Below are 20,497 nucleotides of genomic sequence, written 5' to 3' on the forward strand. Positions count from 1 at the left end.
CCTTTGTCTTGCCCCCTGCATTGCCCCTGGCCTGACAGTCACATGGGGCCAGTAGAAATGGTTGACCAACCGGTTCCACGTCAAATGTCCTGCCAAGGGCATATCATGACCCAAAGTTAGGATGAACTCTCTGTACTTCTGGGGCATCACCAACCTCTTGGTGGCCCCCTCCTTGAGGGTTCTGACCTCAGTATAAAGCAGTCAATCTTCCTAGTAGATTTTGTGAGACCCACTGTCATCCCCCTCCTCTTGCTTAGAGGCAATCGGCCACAAGCTCTCAATGGTGGGACAGTCTTTCTGTCCCTTACTGAACTCCTCCCTGGAGGGTCCACCTGCTGCTGTCAGTTCTGCCAAATGTGACAGCTCCAGCAGGGATGGAGTCCCTCCCTCAGAGGCCAGATCCTCCCCATCCGGGTTAGATTCTTCCTGTACCTTTGGAGTTCCCTGGTGTGGCTCACCAGGCCCAGTACCCTTGTCCTTGGATGCTTGGCCTTTTGTTCCAGGGTCCAAGTGACCAGCCCCTCCCTCTGGCTAGTCTGTGACCTAGTCACAGCACATACCCACTCAGGGAGCTCAAATAACTTCATATGGAGTCATATCCCAACCTCTGACCACTCAGAGGCTTCAAGATCCATGTCCAGTAATCACTGGACTGGGAGCACCTTTGACACAGCTACCTTCATAGGACCTGTCACACCTCCCCATTCCAAATCCACCACAGCCATAGGATAGAGTTTAGTATTGCTGTCTGCATAAGTCACCTGGTGAAACTCACCATGTAGCAACCTCCCTGGAGGCACCAGCTCACCCACAGCCATAGTTACACTAAAATCCAACACCAATTCATAGAAATAGCACATATTTTTATCTTCAAATTACACCAAAATGACAAAAATCCAATGTAGGTAATTTGAGATATGAATTTTCTGAGATTTAGCATTATCTAGCACATTGAAACCTATAGAGCCTTATCAGGACATCTGTTTGTGATAGACTGGGTCAAAGTCAAAGTTTCAGGCCAACCGCAATGGAGCTCTGCCCAATTACCCCACACGGTAGGTCTCATTCAACGTTTTTACCGTCTGGCTTAGAAACATTTCTGGAGCTTTCTTTCCGGGGTGTCTTAAAGCTCTCAGCTAGTCCTGATTTGGTGAGGGTTTGCCGGATTGCCTTGCGACAAGATCCCGGTCAAACTTAGGGAAGTCTGACCTCAGGAGCGTTCTAGCTGGATTAACCAAGGATCCAGGCTGACATAGTTGAAGGCAGGCGGCTTGGCTTTCGCGGTTGCTTCCGGTCACCTTGTCTTCGTTTGGACTTAGAAACTTTTACAGAGCATTTTCTCGTGGGGTCCCTCGATGCTCGAGACCAAGATGATTTTGGTGAGGGTTCGCCGGCCTCAGATTTTGACTACTCCTTGTCAAACTCTGGGAGAAGGACCTATGGAGCCTTTCAGCACGACAAACCTGGACGGCAGGCCAACTCTTAGTTGACGGCAGGTGGCTTGGCTGGCCAGGTTGAGTCGGTCCCCTTATGTAGCTTTTTTCCAAAGTGGCTCCAAAGTTCTCCAAACTTCTGGAACTTCTTCCTTAAGTTCCCCAAAGGGTCCTAAGGTGTCTCAAACTCAGTCAAGGTTCTGGAATCTCCAAGATTGTCCTTGAAAGTTTAGGACTTCAGTTCCCACAATCCACGTGGACAAAACTCTTACAAATCCACTAGTAGTTCTTCAGGTTGAGGATTCTTGGTGGCGAGGTTCCAAGTGAACTCTGTTAACCTGTAGCCTGCAGGGAGTCCACTCAAAAGTCCTTTATCAGCAAGGTAGTCCACAGGGCAATAGTTCTAGATGGTGCAGAAGGTGCAATCTTCAGAGTGCAGGCCTTAGGAATTACCCATCAAACTTCTCAACATGGCCCATCTTGCATTTTTAAGTTTCAAGCAGCAGATATGAGTGGCTCTGCCCCTCTCAGATAGTTATTCCAAGTTCTCTGGGTCAAGCAGGAGGTCACTCCTGTCCAATGGGGTGTAGGGTACCGCCCCAAGGTATGCCCACTTACTGCAGAGTATGTCACTATTTAGTCCCAGAGTGCACCAATTCCTCCAAACTTATAATGGCTGATTTTCCAGCAGGGAGAGAAAAGCTGGCTAAACACACCCCTAGGATGACTAATCCCCATAGTCTCTTCCCCCTTACATCTGCTCATTCCTTTATTAAGCTTAGCCTATGACTGGGTTCAAAAGAGTAGAGTTGTAAATGACACTGATGTCTTCCCCTTCCCTTGAAGTCCATTGTTTACGACGTCACCCCCTGCTCTGGCATTCCTGTGTAACAGAACACTGCCCTCACAGCAGAGCTGGTCAAGCCCAAGGGCTCTTTATCACCTTTTCAAAGAAGCTTGGCAAATTCACTTACCTCTTACCAATCAGGACAGACTACTAGAAGGCTGAGTCTGGGCTTACAGACAAGAAAGTCTTACAACTTCTTGTCTGTACATTTTAGGAGAAATTCAACAATATCATATTGTTGAGTTTATTAATACTATTCTGGGAAGCCTTTGAATTGTATTTTTAGCCTTCTCCTTTCAAGAGTTATTAGTTAACTTTTTGCCATGTTAACCATGTTTTTTCCAGCACCGGGCTTATACAAACATATTTTATGAGTACTCTGCCTATATCTACATGACTCCCACCCCTGGAGCACCCAAGAGAGACTTTAGGGGTTCTGAATAGGTACACATATTGCAGATCCTCCCTCCATAGTGCTCCTAGCACCAAAGTCGAGTTTGTGCAGCACTTTATCACAATGTATGGAATGAAATGTGCAATTTCACTTAACCCAGGGCATATAAAAGTCATTTTATAAGGGTCCTCCTTATAAATATCTGACTCCCCACCCCTGGGACACCTAGGGGAGACCATGGGTGTACCTAATATGCCAAAATATTGTAGGATATCCATTTTTAAGTGCCCCAAACACCAAAGTTGAGTTTGAGCACAATTTACTTTTTAAAAGCAGTCCTGCAACACAGGGCTACTTTTAAACTAACCTCAGGCTTCATCAGTGCACACATGCAAGTGCAGAAAGGGCTGCTGGCCTCTAAACGGCCATTCCCTATTATATAGTAGGGACTGAGAGGTAGTTTCAATCCCCCCTGCCCTATTATGTACTAGGGCCTTATAGGATAGGTCGTGCCAATCACAGGGGAACCACAATCCCTAGTGTACCCTAGTGTATGTAGGTGTTTTCACTGTATTCTAAGTGTCTCTTTTAGCATAACACTGGCCCTGGGCCTGATTAGGCAGAGCTCAGGGTCAGTTAGAGGCAGTTATCACCAGTACCAGTCAGCAAAATGTCAGGGGTTGCCCAGGGCACAGAATGACTTTGCAACAAGCTAGATCTAACATATACACCAGTCAGAACTACAGAAAACTCTGTTTTGCGGGCAAGTGTATATGCATATGCACAGTCACTTTTATTTTACTTATAATAGTCTGACATGAAGAGCTAAAACTTTCTTCAGCCAGACTTACAAATGAAGAAATTCCCACCAGAGCTATAACTATGTCCCCTTCCAGGAACCCTGAGGGCCTGCACCTTCATTTGGTGGACATTTTTTAGGATGCTGATGGAAGAGTGTGGCATTCCAGTGAAAGATGGCAGAACTTGGTTTTAAGTATCATAACAAAAATAACACATATGGGGCTAGATGTAGGTAATTTTATTTTACCACTTCTTAAATACCGAATTTTACTGATTCGGTATTTAAGAAGTGGTAAAATAGAGGGGGGGGGGGGGGATGTAGGTATTACAGAATCTGTAAATACCGAATCGTTAAGATTCGGAATTTACCGATTCTGTAAATACCGATTCGGTAATGCCCATTGATTCCTATGGGCATTGAAGCCCATAGGAATCAATGGGCATTATCGAATCGGTATTTACCGATTCGGTAAATACCATTCCAGCAAGGGTGCAGGGGGTGTCACTTTGACACCCTCTAGCACCCCAAATACAGGCATGTGTTCCATGTGGCACACAGACATGCCCTAAGGGCATGTCTGTCTGTCACATGGCATAGGTGTGCATGCACACATGTGCATGCACACCTGGATTCGGTATTTTACCACCCAATTGGATTGGGTGGTAAAATACCGAATCTGAAAGGCCTTTGGGACTCAGAAGAGTCCCACCTACATCTGGAAGTTACCGAATCGGTAAAAATACCGATTCGGTATTTTACCGATTCGGTAAATTTACCGAATCGGTAAAATTGGCCCTCTACATCCAAAAAACCCATTTACCGGTCGGTAACGGCCGAAATCGGCCTTTACCGGCCGGTAAATGGCCACCTACATCGGGCCCCTGATGAGCAGGTATGGAAACCACATGGTCAAGAAATCATGGACCTGTCAAATATGTAAGTAGGTTGAGGTGCAAGGTAGAGCAGCAGGCCAACACAAGACAGAAAAGATGCCATAGCCCACATGAGCAGGGAGCAAGATGTTAAAACGGATGACAGTTCCGGGCTAGATAACTGCTGCGGAAAATCTGTAAAACACCCTATTCATGGGCAGAGTGGATTATCTGGAAGCAGAATCATGTGAAAAGCAGAATTAAAGAGAAAGAAACACTTTACAGGCCTGCTTGTCTTTGCATTAAGTCTGTGAAAATTATTTTTACCAACTTTGCCAAATTTCCAAGCTGAATGCCACATTCCAGGGTGTGCCTCACAAGATTTCTGAAGAATGAAAGCGAATAACTTCATGCTTTCCATTGCTCTGTAACCCATGAAGCGTGGGCAACTCCAGAATGCAGCCCACACAATGACATTTCAAAGTGCACATTGAGCTTGTTACAAATATAGCTGACCTGAGCAAATCAGTGTTACAACTGGAAATAAGGGTTGCCAGTCTGGTCAAGTCATCAGTATTAGCACTCATGGATTCAATTTTTAGGATGAAATGCACCTAGAGATTACAGCAACTTTAGGTTGAGTGTTATGGTCTGACGATCGCCGTTGAGCCTGACCTGAGTGCTGCGGACTCGTGGCACAGCCTCTGACCCACTGACCTGTGACGCCGCCCGAGTGGCCCGCTGCATCGGAGAGTCGCTGACATTTTTGCTGCAGCTGATTTCCCCAAACCAACTGCTGGATTATACCTGGCACTGGGGGGCCATGCTTGTACCACATGATTAGTAGCCTAGACCGGGGGGCGGAGCTCTTGGCTGGGCCGCCTCATGCACCTCTGAATGCCCTCGCTATGCTCCCCTGTCAGTTGGCTGAGTCCTGGAGAGCTGAATGGGCTTGCATCTGATCTTTTCCTGGAGTGAGCTGCATTGCCTCGGCCCCTGTTGCTTATAGTGGGCCAGCAGCCTATTCCTGTGTGGCCTGTGGACAACATCTGTGCAGCACATCAGCAACTGTCCTCCCTCTGCTTTGGTGCCCAGAGGCCTGGTGTGGGGCCTTGAGCATCGCCGTGTTGGAGGGGCCGGTGGACTGCGGCCTTGGAATATGATGACTGGCCCCTGCTGACCGGTGGTGCCTTCTGGGCAATACCTTAACCCTGTGGATCCCCCAGTCCTGATCGATGAACTTCACCTTCCTGGCTTGCTGCCCTGCTTATGATTCGTGTCTCGTGTCTGGGTCTGTACAGGGGAACTACCTGCTCATCCTTCTGGGCCTTGGGGAGGACAAAATACCTACCTGTACCACCCAAGAAACCCCAGAGAAACCTCCCACCGCCCATCACCTGTTTGTACCCCTTGCCTGCTCTATTAGTGTGGCCCATTGGTCTCCCTGAGCAGCCGCAGCTCCTTGCATTGTGGGCCCCTCCTGTGCATACTCTCCTACCTCTAACACATATGGCCCGCATCTATTCATTACTGCCGCCTACAGCCTGGCCGCCTGGTGCATTAGCTACCCGTCTCTGATCTCACCTGTTCCCCCTGTGCTCTCCTTGCTGACAAATTGCACTCTACACTCGGAAGCGTTACTGACATTGCAGTGATTGCCCAGCCTACTTAATCTGACTGCCTGGCTGCAGTGCTGTCCGGTCTGGCGCTCCAAAGCAATGTAAACTGTCATTCAAGAAGTCCAAAGTCGTCGCCACGTCGGAGTCTGTGTCTGATATGGAGGCGGGTGCAACTGGGTTCCCAGCACAGGTGCGCTGTCTGGCACCGATGCTATCATGGTGGAATTCAAGGATGGATTCCGGGCTATAGACATCAAGTTTGACACCCTTGCAAATTTCTAGGACCGCACGGCTGCTCCAGGGCGCAGAAGAGCACATTTCTGGCCTCGTGGTAACTTATACTTCGACAACTAAGATGCTGCAGAAGCTCGAACTTCACCTCAAAACAATGGCCATCAAGAATGATGATCTTAAAGCACGCAGCCGCCGCAATAATCTCTGCATAGTAGGCATTTCAGAATAGACCAACACTAGTCTCCTAGACTTCTGTGTGGAACGCTTGCTCTCTGAACACTTTGGCCGTCAAGCATTCACTCCACTTTTGTTGTGGAACGGGCTCATAGATCGATTGGCCAGTTCCCTTTCCCTGGGGCTCTGCCGCGGCCTATTCTAGTTAGGCTCCTGAACTTCCTGGACTGCGATATCACCCTGAGGCTTACAAATGAACAAGGCTCACTTCAATATCAGGGACCAGAGATCTCCCTATTTCCCGACTTTACCATGGCTGTGCAGGAGGTTTACTGATGCTAAATCAGTGAATACTGGGTCTCTGCTACCCTGCCCGCTTGTGGGTGGAGGTTAATGGCAAACCACGCTTCTTCGTCAACCCAGCCAACGCCCTTGATTGTGCAAACAATACTGCAAGCTCACTTGACCTTTAGACACAACTGGCCCAGAGCACGTGCGCTCTGCCCCTTTTATTGTCAGGGTCACCTGACTGGTGACGCCTGTGGTGAGTGGGTGTATCTAGCCGGATACAACATCCCTCCCAAACTTTCAGGAAGGTCCAAACAAATGAATCCGAACCTGTGGGAGAGAATACAATTTGCAATCAAAACATAACACAATAATGATGACTCCCACGTAGTCTCTTTCGCTGCTGGTCAACCACTGACGATGGTGTCCTTGCCTCCAGGACCACCAGTTCTCCTTGGCACGATGTCAGGGTGTTCTGTGGATGTAGTCTTTTCTTGGATTTGCAACCTGGAGGTGGGATCTAACACCTCTCTCTTCCTGTTCCCCATCCAGTGAAAGTGCAGAATGAATAATGGTGGATCCGTTATGTATTATTTCCACTTTACAGTCCTGGGTGAAATACTTTCTCAATCTGGTGATTCTCTTCATCCAACGGTATTCGCAGTTGCAGGACGTCCCTCTCACGGATGCCCCTCTCTCGTGGGTATCCCCTCTCACCGGATGACCCGGAGGCCCTTTGCTGCCAGGCTACCACTGGATCGGTGGGCTGCCGCCTTGTCGCTCCAACAGCGTTGGAGGAATCGCTAAGGGTCCTCTCTCCGTGTCCGAAGCTCCACCTGAAAAGAGTGTTGTTGGCACCTGTTACTTTGCATGCTACCTTTGTTCTCCCAGGATTTACATAGCGAGCTTCAACAGCACATCTCTCGTGTTGAGACCCACTGCCACCGGTGTCCCAGAGGCCTCTGCCCCTTGGATTTCCGCGGCCCTGTGCCAGTTCCATTGCAGAGGTGGTTGTTACCAATGGAGCAGCCTGCTTGTCTCTGTCGTCACCGGGTGACCTTTGGATTCGCACGTAGATGTGTACTCCCAGTGGTGCTGATGTTGTCCAGGCACTGTGTTCCGATGTTCTTGCACCTTCGCACATTCTTCTTCAGGTGTTTTCCTTTCTGGTGTGTGAGTTGGCTTGTCCCGCACACCTCTTTACTCTTCTACTCTCCTTTTCATCTTTCGCCATGGCGTCTCGCCACTCAAGTTCTGTCTTCGCTTTCTTTCGTGGCGCGGTCTGGTCTTCTCTCCTGCATGTTTGCTCTAACCAGGTTTCTCTTGTAGCGTTCACTCCACACGTTTCCCCCTGGTCGTGTCCAAGCACTAGGACACTGTCTTCATTTCACTCTGTGACTGGACCTGTCGTCGCGACCTTCTCTCGCTTGATTACTTCTGAATTTTAGTTGATGTCATTAGACTTCTCTTTCGTCTCTTCCTGGTCCTCTTCACGGACCTCTTGTCAGATCACTTCGCTCGCTGACTTCTTGCAGGTCAGCATCATCCTTGTGACCATCTGGTAGGTCGGCTTCTTCTTCCTTGTGACCAAACTGACAGGTCGGCTTCTTCTTCCTAGCGACCAAACTGGCAGGTCGGCTTCTTCCTCATTGCGACCAAACTGTTAGGTCGGCTTCTTCCTCCTTGCGACCAACTGGCTGGTTGGCTTCTTTCTCCTTGCGACCAACTGTCTGGTCAGCTTGTTTCTCCTTGCGACCAAACTGGTAGGTCGGCTTCTTCCTCCTTGCGACCAAACTGGCAGGCCGGCTTCTTCCTCATTGTCAGGTATTCGTGCTTCTGGTGGTCCGCACAACCACTTCTTCCTCTTTCCGCAGTCGCATTGCTTTGGCATGCTTCTGGCTGCGCTCTTCTGTCCCTTTAGTGACTTGCTGCTTTGGGCGATTGTCTTGTAGTCTTGCCTCTGCGGTGATCACCTGTGGCCACTAGGCATTACTGCACTCTCCGTCTTCGGCCCTGGCAGTCTCTGTTCAGCTGTGAGTTACCTTTCATACTTCCATTTGATATTCCCAGGCGTCTCCGGTTTTGCCTTGCGGAAGGGGGGCTTGCTTACTTCCTTTCCAACGGAATGACAATGTCTTAGGGGTCTGCCTGTTCCTTCAGTTGAATCCATTTCGCTGTCCTCATTATCTGCTTTGGATAGCCGCAGTTGCCTCTCTGCTGTGTTCTTGTACTTATGACGCGTTTGTGCGCCTTGTCTCATCATGTGTAGTGACTGGCATCACTCTAGCATGGCAGCTGCCTCTGCTTGATCGCCCCCTGTACTCCCTAGTTACTCTTTCCCAGTGTCTCAGTTCTGGGGCACTTCCTTTACTTCAGGGGCGCAGTTGCGCGAGATGGCCACTAGATGGTGCTGCAGCTCTCCTATTAACGCACCAGCAGCTTTCTACATGCTGGAGTCTTCACGCTATCTCCCCCTCGGTGGTTCTCCTGCTTTCCTCTCTGAGGGACACACCAGCTGAATCCTACCACTAAGCTTGGCTGCTCCTTATCACTTTTCCCACCGGGCACTGGCACTCGCATCCGGGTAGGTGCTTTACATACTTTTGACTATCCACTTTGTGTGAAAGCTTTTTTTTTTGGTGTGCACACGTGGCCGGGCACTTCTCTGCTGCTACAGTTCACAGGCCTTGCAGCGCTCTACCTTGTTTGCGATTCAGAAAAGGGGGTGGTGATGGACAGAGTATCTGAATTAAACAGAACACTCATACCCAGTCAACAGATCAGGGCTTGATCCATCACCGTTTTTGCGGCCGCATGTGGCCTCTCACGCTTTTGGCGGTAGTGGGCGCACAACATCCTTTCGCACTCTCGATCCCACACAGCAGTCTCCTCACTATTTTCAGAGGCGCTGGCCGCATACGGTCATTTTGCCTACTTTCCGCCCCTCGCAGCAGGCCCTTTCAGTTCACGGGCTGCGCGGGGGCGGGTTCTGATGTCACTTTGATCGGCAGCGGGCCGCACGCTTTCTTCTTTGTGCTCCCCTTCCACCCGCAGCAGCTTCATTCAGTTCTCACACTGCGCGGGGTGGGGGACAGAGCTACGTCCTGGGCACTCACACCTCTGGCTGCTCTCTCCACTGCCATCAGCACCTTCGCCCGCACATGCCTCCCGGGACACCCCTGGGCGTCCAGACGCCTTAGGATACCTCCTTCTTTCGCCACGCTGGGGCATGGGCTGTCCAGCTCTCTCTCGGACCCAAGCCACTTTTGCTCGCAGGGGGCGGAGGAGTGGGTAGCTACTCCACTCTCCGTCTGCCTCGCAGCGGGCTCACCTTTGGACCGGCTGGTCAACTCTTCCACACCCCCGGGGCTCTTCACATGCTCGCAGACAGTCGGGGGGTGCAGCGCTTCGACACGGGGGAAGGCGCATTTGCTGCAGGCACTTCAGAAGTGGGTGGGCTCCTTCTCACGCTGGGGGCTCTTCATCTACCCCACGGCGATCATCACGTCGGTCCCGGGTGGGCTCCCAGTCACCGTCTTCTCACTTGGGGCTCTTCACATGCCCCGCAGGTGATTAGGCATTCCTCGCCTACTCACAGGGGGTGCCCTTCACACGGGCAGCTCTCTCCCCCTTTTCCCCATCTGCTAGGCTGCTGCACGCATGGGCGGGCACATCCCATCCTCGTAGCCAATGTGGAGTTAGCGGGCGCTAGGCCCACATACTCAATAAAGGAGCACACAGACACAGTTAGTATGGGTGCATAACTGGCCCAGAGCACGTGCGCTTGGCCCCTTTTATTGTCAGGGTCACCTGACTGGTGACGCCTGTGGTGGGTGGGTTTTTAGTGTGTCTTACAGCACAGGCAAACACTAGAACCTATCCAGCCGGATACTACAGTTGGTAGGTTTTCTATTTTTGCACAATCTTGAACTGTAATGGATGCATTGCGACTACATCATTCCCCCATATTAGGATGGCAGCTTCATGGTGGTGACAAATGCTGCTGAGAGGTTGATAGCTGGCATCTCGTTCCTTTCGTGCAACATTAGGGGCCTCAACAATCCTCACTAATGGAAGTTGGTACTTCAATGGATGGCCCACCATGGTTTTTCTGCAGGAAACATACTTCCTCTCAGGGACCTCTCATGCTTTAGCTTCCACATGGAGTCCGCATAGATATTTCTCGAGAGATAGCATTTATTCACATGGAATTTCCACACTGATACACAAAAACCTCCCAGTCCACCCCATGGACAGTATTCTCGATGAGGACTGTAGATACATCATAGTTTCGGGTATCTGTGTGGGGCTGCATGTGCTGCGGTTTAACTCCGAACTGTGATGCTCCAGACGCTTATGTCTCAGATGGGATGCATGGATGCAGACCACATCATACTTGGTGGTGACTTCAACATGCTTTTAGATCCACAGCTATACAGTACGGAGACAGTGGCATCCTCTAAGCCCCACTCTCTGTGTGTCCTGCACAAACTCTGTGACACATATATGCTCCGTAACCCATGGCGCCTGTTACACTCTTCCTCAACTGCGTACATGTTTTAATCTGCGCACCATAACACATGGACCCGTATTGACTACTGGCTTCTTTCTATCTCTCTTACCCTATTGCTGGGCAGTGGCTCATACCTTGCATGGACATTCTCCGAACACTCCCCTGTCCAGTTGATCTTACACAACCCGGATCGCGGCGGATTAGAATGGCAGTGGCGGTTTCCAAGCATGGTGTTGCTTGAGGATGTGTTCCAGTCTGAGCTTCACTCAGTGGTAGAATACTTTGAGCTTCACTGTGGCTCTGTTACCATGCAGGCTGCATACTGGGAGGCTTTCAAGGCCTACATTCAGGGTATTAGCATTTCTAAGCATTCTGGGGTGCTTTGCAATATGAGTGGAACCCTGGCTCGCTTGGAGGCTGATTTAATGGATTTAAACTGGAAGGATGCTCAGCAGCGGCACAAGCCAAAATTGTTGAGGCGCACCACTCTGCTAGCTGAATAACGCAATCTTGCTGACTATGAAGCAATTTTATTATGGAAATACTCAAGTGCCCATTAGTACGGGAAGGGGGAATGACGGGGTCGTACATTGGCTAGACTATTGCACCCACCTAGGTGGGCAACTTAACATTCCAGAGCTGCTACAGGTGGTTTGAATAAGGGTAGCCAACAAAGATGAAGTATCGGCCAGGTTGCTCAACTACTACACTGACCTTTACACATCCCAGCTGACGGGGGAATTAGTCAAAGTCAAGTCAAAAAATTTGTATAGCGCACTACATACCCAGAGGGTTTCAAGGCGCTTAGGGAGGGGAGGAGGATTATTTATCAAATATCCACGTTTTAAGCAGCTTTCTGAACGCTAGGTGGTTCTGGGTGAGGCGAAGGTAAGAGGGGAGTGAGTTCCATGTTTTAGCAGCCAGGTATGAAAAGGATCTGCCTCCCATGGTGGTCTTGTTGATGCGAGGTACAGTGGCGAAGGCTTGGCTGGAAGAGCGGAGTTGGCGGGAGGGGGTGTAGAAGGACAGTCGAGAGTTGAGGCAGTCTGGTCCGATGTCGTAGAGTGATTTGTGTGCGTGGGTAAGCAGTCGGAAAGTGATCCTCTTATTGACGGGTAGCCAGTGGAGGTCTTTAAGGTGACCAGAGATGTGTTCGTTGCGTGGGATGTCTAATATGAGCCTGGCTGAGGCGTTTTGTATTCGTTGTAGTTTCTTCTGGAGTTTAGCGGTGGTACCTGCGTAGAGGGTGTTTCCGTAGTCCAGTCGGCTCGTTACTAGAGCGTGGGTGACTGTTTTCCTTGTTTCGGAGGGGATCCAGCGAAATGTTTTTCTGAGCATGCGAAGAATGTTAAAGCAGGAAGAGGATACGGCGCTGACTTGTCTGTTCATTGAGAGTGAAGAATCCAGGATGACGCCAAGGTTCCGTGCGTGGTCTGTCGGGATGGGTGCTTTTCCGAGGGCTTCCGGCCACCAGGAGTCGTCCCATGCAGAGGGGGATGTACCTAAGATGAGGACTTCTGTTTTGTCTGAGTTCAGTTTCAGACGGCTTTGTTTCATCCATTCGGCGACTTCTTTCATTCCTTCGTGTAAGTTAGTTTTGGCGGTGCTGGGGTCCTTGGTGAGAGAGAGGATCAGTTGAGTGTCATCCGCGTAAGAGATGATGTTGAGGTTGTGTTGGCGGGCGATGGCCGCGAGGGGGCTCATGTATACGTTGAAGAGGGTGGGACTGAGTGAGGATCCTTGAGGTACGCCGCAGATGACTTCAGAGGCCTCGGACTTGAATGGTGGGAGGCGGACTCTCTGGGTTCTTCCGGTGAGGAACGAGGTGATCCAATCGAGTGCTTTTCCTTGGATTCCGATGTTTCTGAGGCGTTGTAGAAGGGTGCTGTGGCAGACTGTGTCGAATGCTGCAGAGAGGTCGAGGAGGATGAGGGCGACTGTGTCACCATTGTCCAGTAGAGTTCGAATGTCGTCTGTTGCTGCGATGAGGGCGGTCTCGGTGCTGTGTTTGGCTCGGAAGCCAGATTGTGAGGGGTCGAGGGATTTGTTGGCTTCGAGGAAGGCGGCGAGCTGGTTGTTGACGGCTTTCTCGATGACTTTGGCCGGGAATGGGAGAAGCGAGATGGGGCGGTAGTTTTTGAGTTCGGTGGGGTCTGCTGTTGGTTTTTTCAGAAGGGCGGTGAGTTCAGCGTGTTTCCAGTCTTCTGGGAAGGTGGCGGAGTTGAAGGAGCAGTTGATGACGTCTCGGAGGTGCGGTGCTATGACGGAGTCTGCTTTGTTGAAGATGTGGTGAGGGCAAGGGTCTGTGGGGGATCCAGAGTGGATGGAATTCATCAGGCGGATGATGTCCTCAGTGGAGATTGGGTTCCAGGCGTTAAGGGTGTTTACGGGGGGGAGATGGTCAGCAGATGGTAGGGTGGGTTGGCTTCCGGGTTGGTTGTCAAAGCTATTGTGGATGTCAGCGATCTTGTTAAGGAAAAAAGAGGCTAGGGAGTCGCAGAGGGTTTGAGAGGGGGTGATGTCGTTGGAGTTGGCCGAGGGGTTGGAAAATTCCTTGACGATGTTGAAAAGTTCCTTGCTGTTGTGGGCGTTGTTGTCAAGTCGATCCTTGATACTGCCTTATCCTCATATTTGGCTGAGGTAGCTATGGTCTTGCTCAGAAGCAGTGCCTCAGTGAGCCAATCTCAAGTGAGGAGGTGGTACAAGCAATCAGTTCTCTCGACGATTCCAAGGTCCCTGGCCTGGACGGACTCACTGGGGTCTTTGATAAAACCTATAAGCTCGTTTTAGCTCCATATCTGCTCGATATGTATTCAGAATCTCTGGAGGCCGGTGTACTGCCCCGACCTTTTGCTAAATGGTAATTACTCTAATTCTGAAACGTGGCAGGGACCCTAGACACTGTAGCTTGCACAGGCCCTTATCGCAACTTAATTTTGAAAATAAAATATGTGGAAAAATCCTTGCCACCCGCCTCAAACTTCTTGTGGATCACTTTGCTTCCCTCGTTCATTCGGGTTTCATCGCCCACTGTTCTACAGCTCTGAATCTGCGTACAGTCTTTTCAGTGCTTAACCAAATCTCCCCAGAGGTCCCGGCTGCAATGGCCCTGTTGGATGCAGAGAAGGCCTTTGACTCCCTGAAGTGCCCCTCCTGCGGATCACACTTGTTAAACTAGGCATTCTGTGCGGTTTCCTCTTGTTGATCCTGCTTCCATACTCCCAACCGATGGCTCGGATTCTGGCCAATGGCTCACTCACCTCTCCCTTTGCTATCACTAGAGGGGTGCGGCAGGGCTGCCCCCTGTCCCTGCTGCTATTTATAATGTAGCAATGGATACCTACATCACAGACTGCAATATAAACCTGGCCCCCTGCTACTTTCGCTCTATGCAGACAACATTTTACTATTTGGATTTCAATCTGCCGGAAATCTTCCCCTGATCCTCCTTGGGATTGTACGTTTCGGAGGCATATCTGAGATCCACATCAACTGGACAAAATCCAAGCTATTCCTCCTCATGGACACCACTGTGGTTGTACAGAGTGAATTCCCACTGTCCTGGTGTGACGGTCCAGTTAAATACCTGGGGATATACTTACACCGTGACAAAGAAAAAGTAATTCGGCTGAACTATGGTCCCACCATGGAGAAACTGATTGCTTCCCAAATGGAATGTGGGTGCACCTTCCCTTTCAATGGCGGGGCACATCACGATTATAAAGATGGTGGTCCTCCCCCATTTTCTCTATCTGTTTTTAAATACACCCATCCCTCTCACCAACTTGTTTTTTGCCTCCTTGCAGAAGGTCTTACTGAGACTGATCTGGGCAGGACAGCACCCTCACATAGGATGAGACACCCTCATCCTCCCATATGAGCAGGGTGGGTTTGGAGTTCCACATTTCCATTTTTATATTATTGCAGCGCAGTGCCAATTTGTGCATTATTGTTACCATCCTAATGTGCATCTCCCCTACACTAAACCCGAGTGTGATCATGTTGCACCGACGGCCCTGAGCTCTTTACTTCCTGCAAGGATCCCTCTACACCCTACGGATATTAAAAAACTCTCCACCACCAGCAGGGCCTAGCAGAAACTTCTCTGGTAATTGGGGGGCTTCTGTACTCTCCTGCGCTGCCATTGGTGGGCAATCAGTGGCTCCGTATGACTCAGGAGAAGTTGGTCCAATGCACACTCACGTGGCATGATATTCACACTTTTGGTGATCTCTTCCCCAATGGTCACGTTTTCCCAACATTATCCACATGGACCTCTTTGTCTTCCGATGCCTCCGTAGTGCCCTCCGAGCATTGCTACCACCTTACCCGTTGGCCCCGGAGAAATTCATCAGTTTGACACTTGTGGTCATGGACGATGATGGCTGTAGGTTGGTTTCTCGGCTGAATGGAGCATGCATAGCATTTTTATCCCCGCAGAATGGGAAACTCATGGACACTTGGCAGGCAGAACTGGGACACCCAATAACTGATAAAATCTGGTATGCCTGCTCTGCCCAAACTCACCTCGTTTCCCCTATCCATTGGCACAATCTTCTCCATTACAAATTTCTATGCAGAGCAAATGCCACACCTAGCACCCTAGCCCGACTAAACCCCACTATGTCCTCTAGATGTCCTAAATGCCATGCTGAAGGGGCGCATTTCGTGCATATGACATGTTCATGTAGCCTTATAGGATCCTTTTGGGTCAATGTCCACTCGCACTTAGCCCAACAGATTGAAATGGAGAGGTCTACGGACCCACTGATAGTGATGCTGGGATACGTTCAGGACATTCTGAAGTGTGACCGACGATACATAGAGCTTGTGTTGCTCCAGGCTAAACACGAAATTGCCATTCACCAGGGTAGCAAACTCCCACCCACTGCCAAAGCCTGGTTGAATTGTCTAATGTACTGCGACCCCCCCAGTAAACTGTATGCTACTCTCCACCCCCCACCCCCCCCCCCCTCACTTCTATGGCAAAGGATATCTGGCATCTACTAAGAAACTACTTCTGGATGTTGGAGATCACGGGGCAGGATGCTTTACCCCTGGGTTTTTTAGGTGGGTTTTTCTTCAGTGGACCTTGTGACTCTACTGCCCTGAGGCTCCCCCAATTTGATCATTACCCTAATGATGTACCCCCCCCAATGCCTCATGACCTTGTCGTCACCACTGTACTATTACTGTACTATGTGTATCCCTTACGCAATGTATCCATGATACTGTCGTTGCAATATCCCTCCAACCAGGGGTTACTGTTTGATTTGTTCTTGCTATTCAGAAAATGATAAAGTTTCAAAAAGTTATAATTAATTAACTATTAATCATTATTTATAAATTATTAATTGAATTTTAAACATGTAAAGTATGGAATACTTATTCATTTTAATTATATTTTAGTTGCATGCTGCTAGGTATGTAGAGGTCTAGAATGGGAAGTTAATTAAGTAATATTTATTAACAATGCGTTACTAATTAATAATTCAATTGATTTTTAATTATATAAAATACGAAATACTTATTTTTGGGCTATATTTTAGGTGCAGGCTGGTTGGTTCGTAGGGATATAGGGTAGGAAGTTAATTAATAATTGAATAACAATTATTTATATTTCATTTTAATTATTCAGTTTTAGATTAAGAATTTAAAAAAATCTACATTTATGGGGTTACTCATATATGTAATGTGTTTGAAGTGAAGTACTTTCCCTACTCTTGCTTAGACTGCAGTAGAAATACTAAAATTAACCAAGCACAGACCTACTATGCAGGGGCATAAGCTTGCTCCAAAAGCAAAACAAGCACAATAATTTTTCGGTGAAAATACACATCTGCTGACTTATCTGAGGGTTGAAGAGTGGAAGATCAACATGTGGGTAGCGGCCTTCTCTCACTACTGCTTCCTAAATCTTTTTTTGGTAATCGCATATGGTTAGATGACAGTAGTGTTGTCAAGCCAGTCTTAAAAATCACTAAGTAGAAAATATGGCGTTGTGGGGACAGACAAGAGAGGGAGGTAAGTCATGCGCTCCCCTTGAGTCCTAAGGAGAAATGATAAAATAGTATATATATGTATGTCAGCAGAGGAATGATATAAGCCAGCCAATCAAATTGATGGAGAAAAAGCTATGCTCTAGGGACAGTAGTGATACCAAGAATAGGGAGGAACCCCACCAAATTAGGAGCAGAGACCTGACATAGGTAGAAAAGCCCTGCAATCATGAGCAAGTAACTGACCCAAAGCACACTATGGGCCCTATTTACAAAGGGCCTCCGCACTTGAGGTGGAGGCCCCTCAGTCGTGGCGGAATCTCCATACTGCAGTTACCCATTGCGGGGCCCCCGCCACAACTGTGGGCCTCCTCGCAATGACGGCGGTGCCTCATTCGCAAGTGCAGAGGCCCTTTATGAATTTGCCCCTCTATCAGCCGCGGCCCGTGCCGGTAAGAGTGGTGGGGCCCGGTGGGGGAAGATTTTGACGGATGACGACGAGGGCAAATTAAATAAATCATTAATTTTCCCTCATAATCATCTGTCGAAATCACCCCCAACTGGCCTCACCGCTCTTATCTGCTTGGGCCTCAGCTGCACTCTTTGGGCCTTATTTATAAGAAGTGTTGCATCGCTAAGACAAAGCAGCAATGCAACACTTCTCAGTGCGTCCTCCTTGCGACACCATATATGCGGCATATTTACAGTACAGCGCATCACTTCACAAGGAGTTACAGATACTTCAGTATTACTGACGTATCTGTAGGGTCAAAAGTGACGCATTGCTGGGGTGTGTCTGAAAGCATATGCAACTCCAGTAATGTGTCCTTTCACATGGGCCAAGCCCCATGTGAAAGGGCCTGCATCACCGTAACACCTGCCATGAGGCAGACGTAGGGTTTTGACGCAATGGCGTCCTAAAAGTGGCACACTGAAATCCTATAGATTTTAATGCACCACTTCTACGAGGCTTTGATGCGGGGGAGCGTCCACCCTGTATACATTATACCTGACTCAGGTATAATGTAGCACAGTGGTTTACGAAGTGACATATCTCCCTAAATGCGTCACTTTGTAAATATGGCGCAAAGTGGCACATTATTTGCACCGCCGCAGTGTCACAAAATGTGATGCAACAGCGGTGTAAATGTGATGCAGGGCTTCATAAATAAGGCCCTATGTGTATTGTGTTGTAGACAATTGGTCTTTGATAACAGACAGCTAAAGCAGTATGTAAGTGAAGACATAAAAAGGACGGGGAGTGATCTCCCAAAGACTTATATATTCTTTGTGCTTTTGTAATGGAGACTGGATCACTAGTGCCAAATTTTCCACCACAGTAAACAGGTTTGATAGGTGTTCAATATAGGGTGGACATTTGCATTTTCCTAGTGGAATGATTTATTCTAGAGCAAAATCCATTTTCTAAAACGAGTCATGATTTGACTTTTTTTCAAGAGTTCATGAACCTATGTGGCATCAAAACCTTGACTAGCCTTCAACACGACGCATACTGTGATGTAGAGCTATGACACAAATGAATGCATCCCCACACACACAAAGAGAAACAAAACTTCTTTATAATTCTGAAAAAAGCACACAACATTTATAACATAAATCTTTGTATATAAATTATGCTTCATGATCTAAAATAGGAAATGTCCACAGTCAACAAAGATGGTGATACAATGGTAAATAAATAATGCTTAACAACTACCGTAAGACTGTCCACATTCTTTGCTCTGGTAGGTCGTGTATTCCAGACATCCAGCTTTCTCCTCTAATGGTGGACAAGGGTCGCCTCCATTTTTGGGTTCCAGCTGCACATTGCGCCTTCTCATTCGAAGAGTTGGCTTGCATTGGTCTGCACAGCCACTCCAGGGGCTCCACTCACTGACCACACAAGGCTGAGCTGCAAAGCAATGGAAACAAGATGCTATGACTGATTAGCACTAAAGGCCACATTATAAATATTTTAAGTCATACTCACTCACTTCTTTCTTAACATAAGTGGTAAAATATTATTCTCATAAGTTTACATTTTTAACCCAGCTTCATTATGCTTTCGGTACTGTTACATTTTCTACTCATCAAATTTGTTACTTCCAAATTCAGCAATAATGCTTATTTTGATACCAAACTATTGCGTTGTCAAGTCAAGTCAAATTACTTTATTCGGTTTCATGTGATAAAACCATAAAAGCACAAGATAAAACACAGGATAAAATGTGATACGTACAATCCAGATGGGAACATCCCTAGTTTAAACATTGTCATATACAGTTTAAAAATTATTATAATATTTATGCACTTAAAAATATATAGTTGCCAAATCACCACAAACACACTGAAAATACTTGCTAAAAAAAACACTCTAGGCGGTGCAATAAAGCCTTGGACTTAATCAAATTATTGGTTAAACAGGCTAGCGGAACAAGGTTGCTCATAAAAAACAGTGTTACCCGTCAACATTTGAAGAAAGGGAAAGGCGGGCCGTACTTGTCTGAAATTGGCCTGTTTCAAAATAGGAGTTAAAAGGGATTTTCTAGGTGTATCATAAAACGGGCAAAACATTGTGAAATGACCATGTCCTGCGGAGATGTACCATCGCAACCGCAGGATGAAAGAGTTTGCTCTTTATTCTGACTCCTGGGATGGGCAAGAAGAAGGTGGAAAAGATCAAACCGAAACCTATTGCGTTGTTATTACCAAAATATAGCAATAGGTCAAAACGTAATAGACTATATCATGTATTTTTTCTCCTAGCACTCAGGGTTCCTAAGATCATTTGGAAGACATCTTCACCACTCCTCCTGCTGCTTATATGCCTGTTACTTTTATCAGATGTGTGTGCATGTATTGATCTCCGTAACCACCTCCAGTTCCATCACCTTAACTGGAACCAGATCACGTGCGTTCAAACAATCACACCCACTCTGCATCATATACTGCTTCTATGATAATGTACTGCACTCCTTCTGTTCCTATCCAGACACCATCTCTTTTGATAACTTATTGCACTTCTTCAGTTCCTATCCGAGACACTATACCTTCTGAAACCTTATTACACTCCTTCCTTTCCTATCCAAGACTGCGTCCTTTCTGATAACTTATTGCACTCCTTCCGTTCTTATCCAGACACCATCCCTACTGATAACTTATTGAACACCTTTTGTTGCTATCCAGGACATCATCCTTTCAGATGACTTATTGTACTCCTTATGTTAATTTCAAAGATGTCATACCTTCTGATAGCGTATTGCACGCATTCACTTCCTAACCAGGACACCATCCCTTTCTGATAACACGTTGCACTACTTTC

At 48.0% G+C, this 20,497-nt stretch overlaps 1 protein-coding gene across 2 annotated transcripts in view; it reads right to left on the reverse strand.

Moving 5' to 3' along the window:
* Nucleotides 1-20,497, reverse strand: part of SBSPON (somatomedin B and thrombospondin type 1 domain containing) — a 215,643-nt gene that overhangs the window by 48,420 nt on the left and 146,726 nt on the right. For both annotated transcript variants that reach the window (XM_086965884.1, XM_086965883.1), the window contains exon 2: nt 18,893-19,087. In XM_086965884.1, the coding sequence (XP_086822010.1) occupies nt 18,893-19,087 (195 nt within the window). The remainder of the gene's footprint in view (nt 1-18,892; nt 19,088-20,497) is intronic.

The sequence above is a fragment of the Lissotriton vulgaris genome, chromosome 4_1 (assembly GCF_964263255.1).
Source record: "Lissotriton vulgaris chromosome 4_1, aLisVul1.2, whole genome shotgun sequence".
NCBI classification, from domain to species: domain Eukaryota; kingdom Metazoa; phylum Chordata; class Amphibia; order Caudata; family Salamandridae; genus Lissotriton; species Lissotriton vulgaris.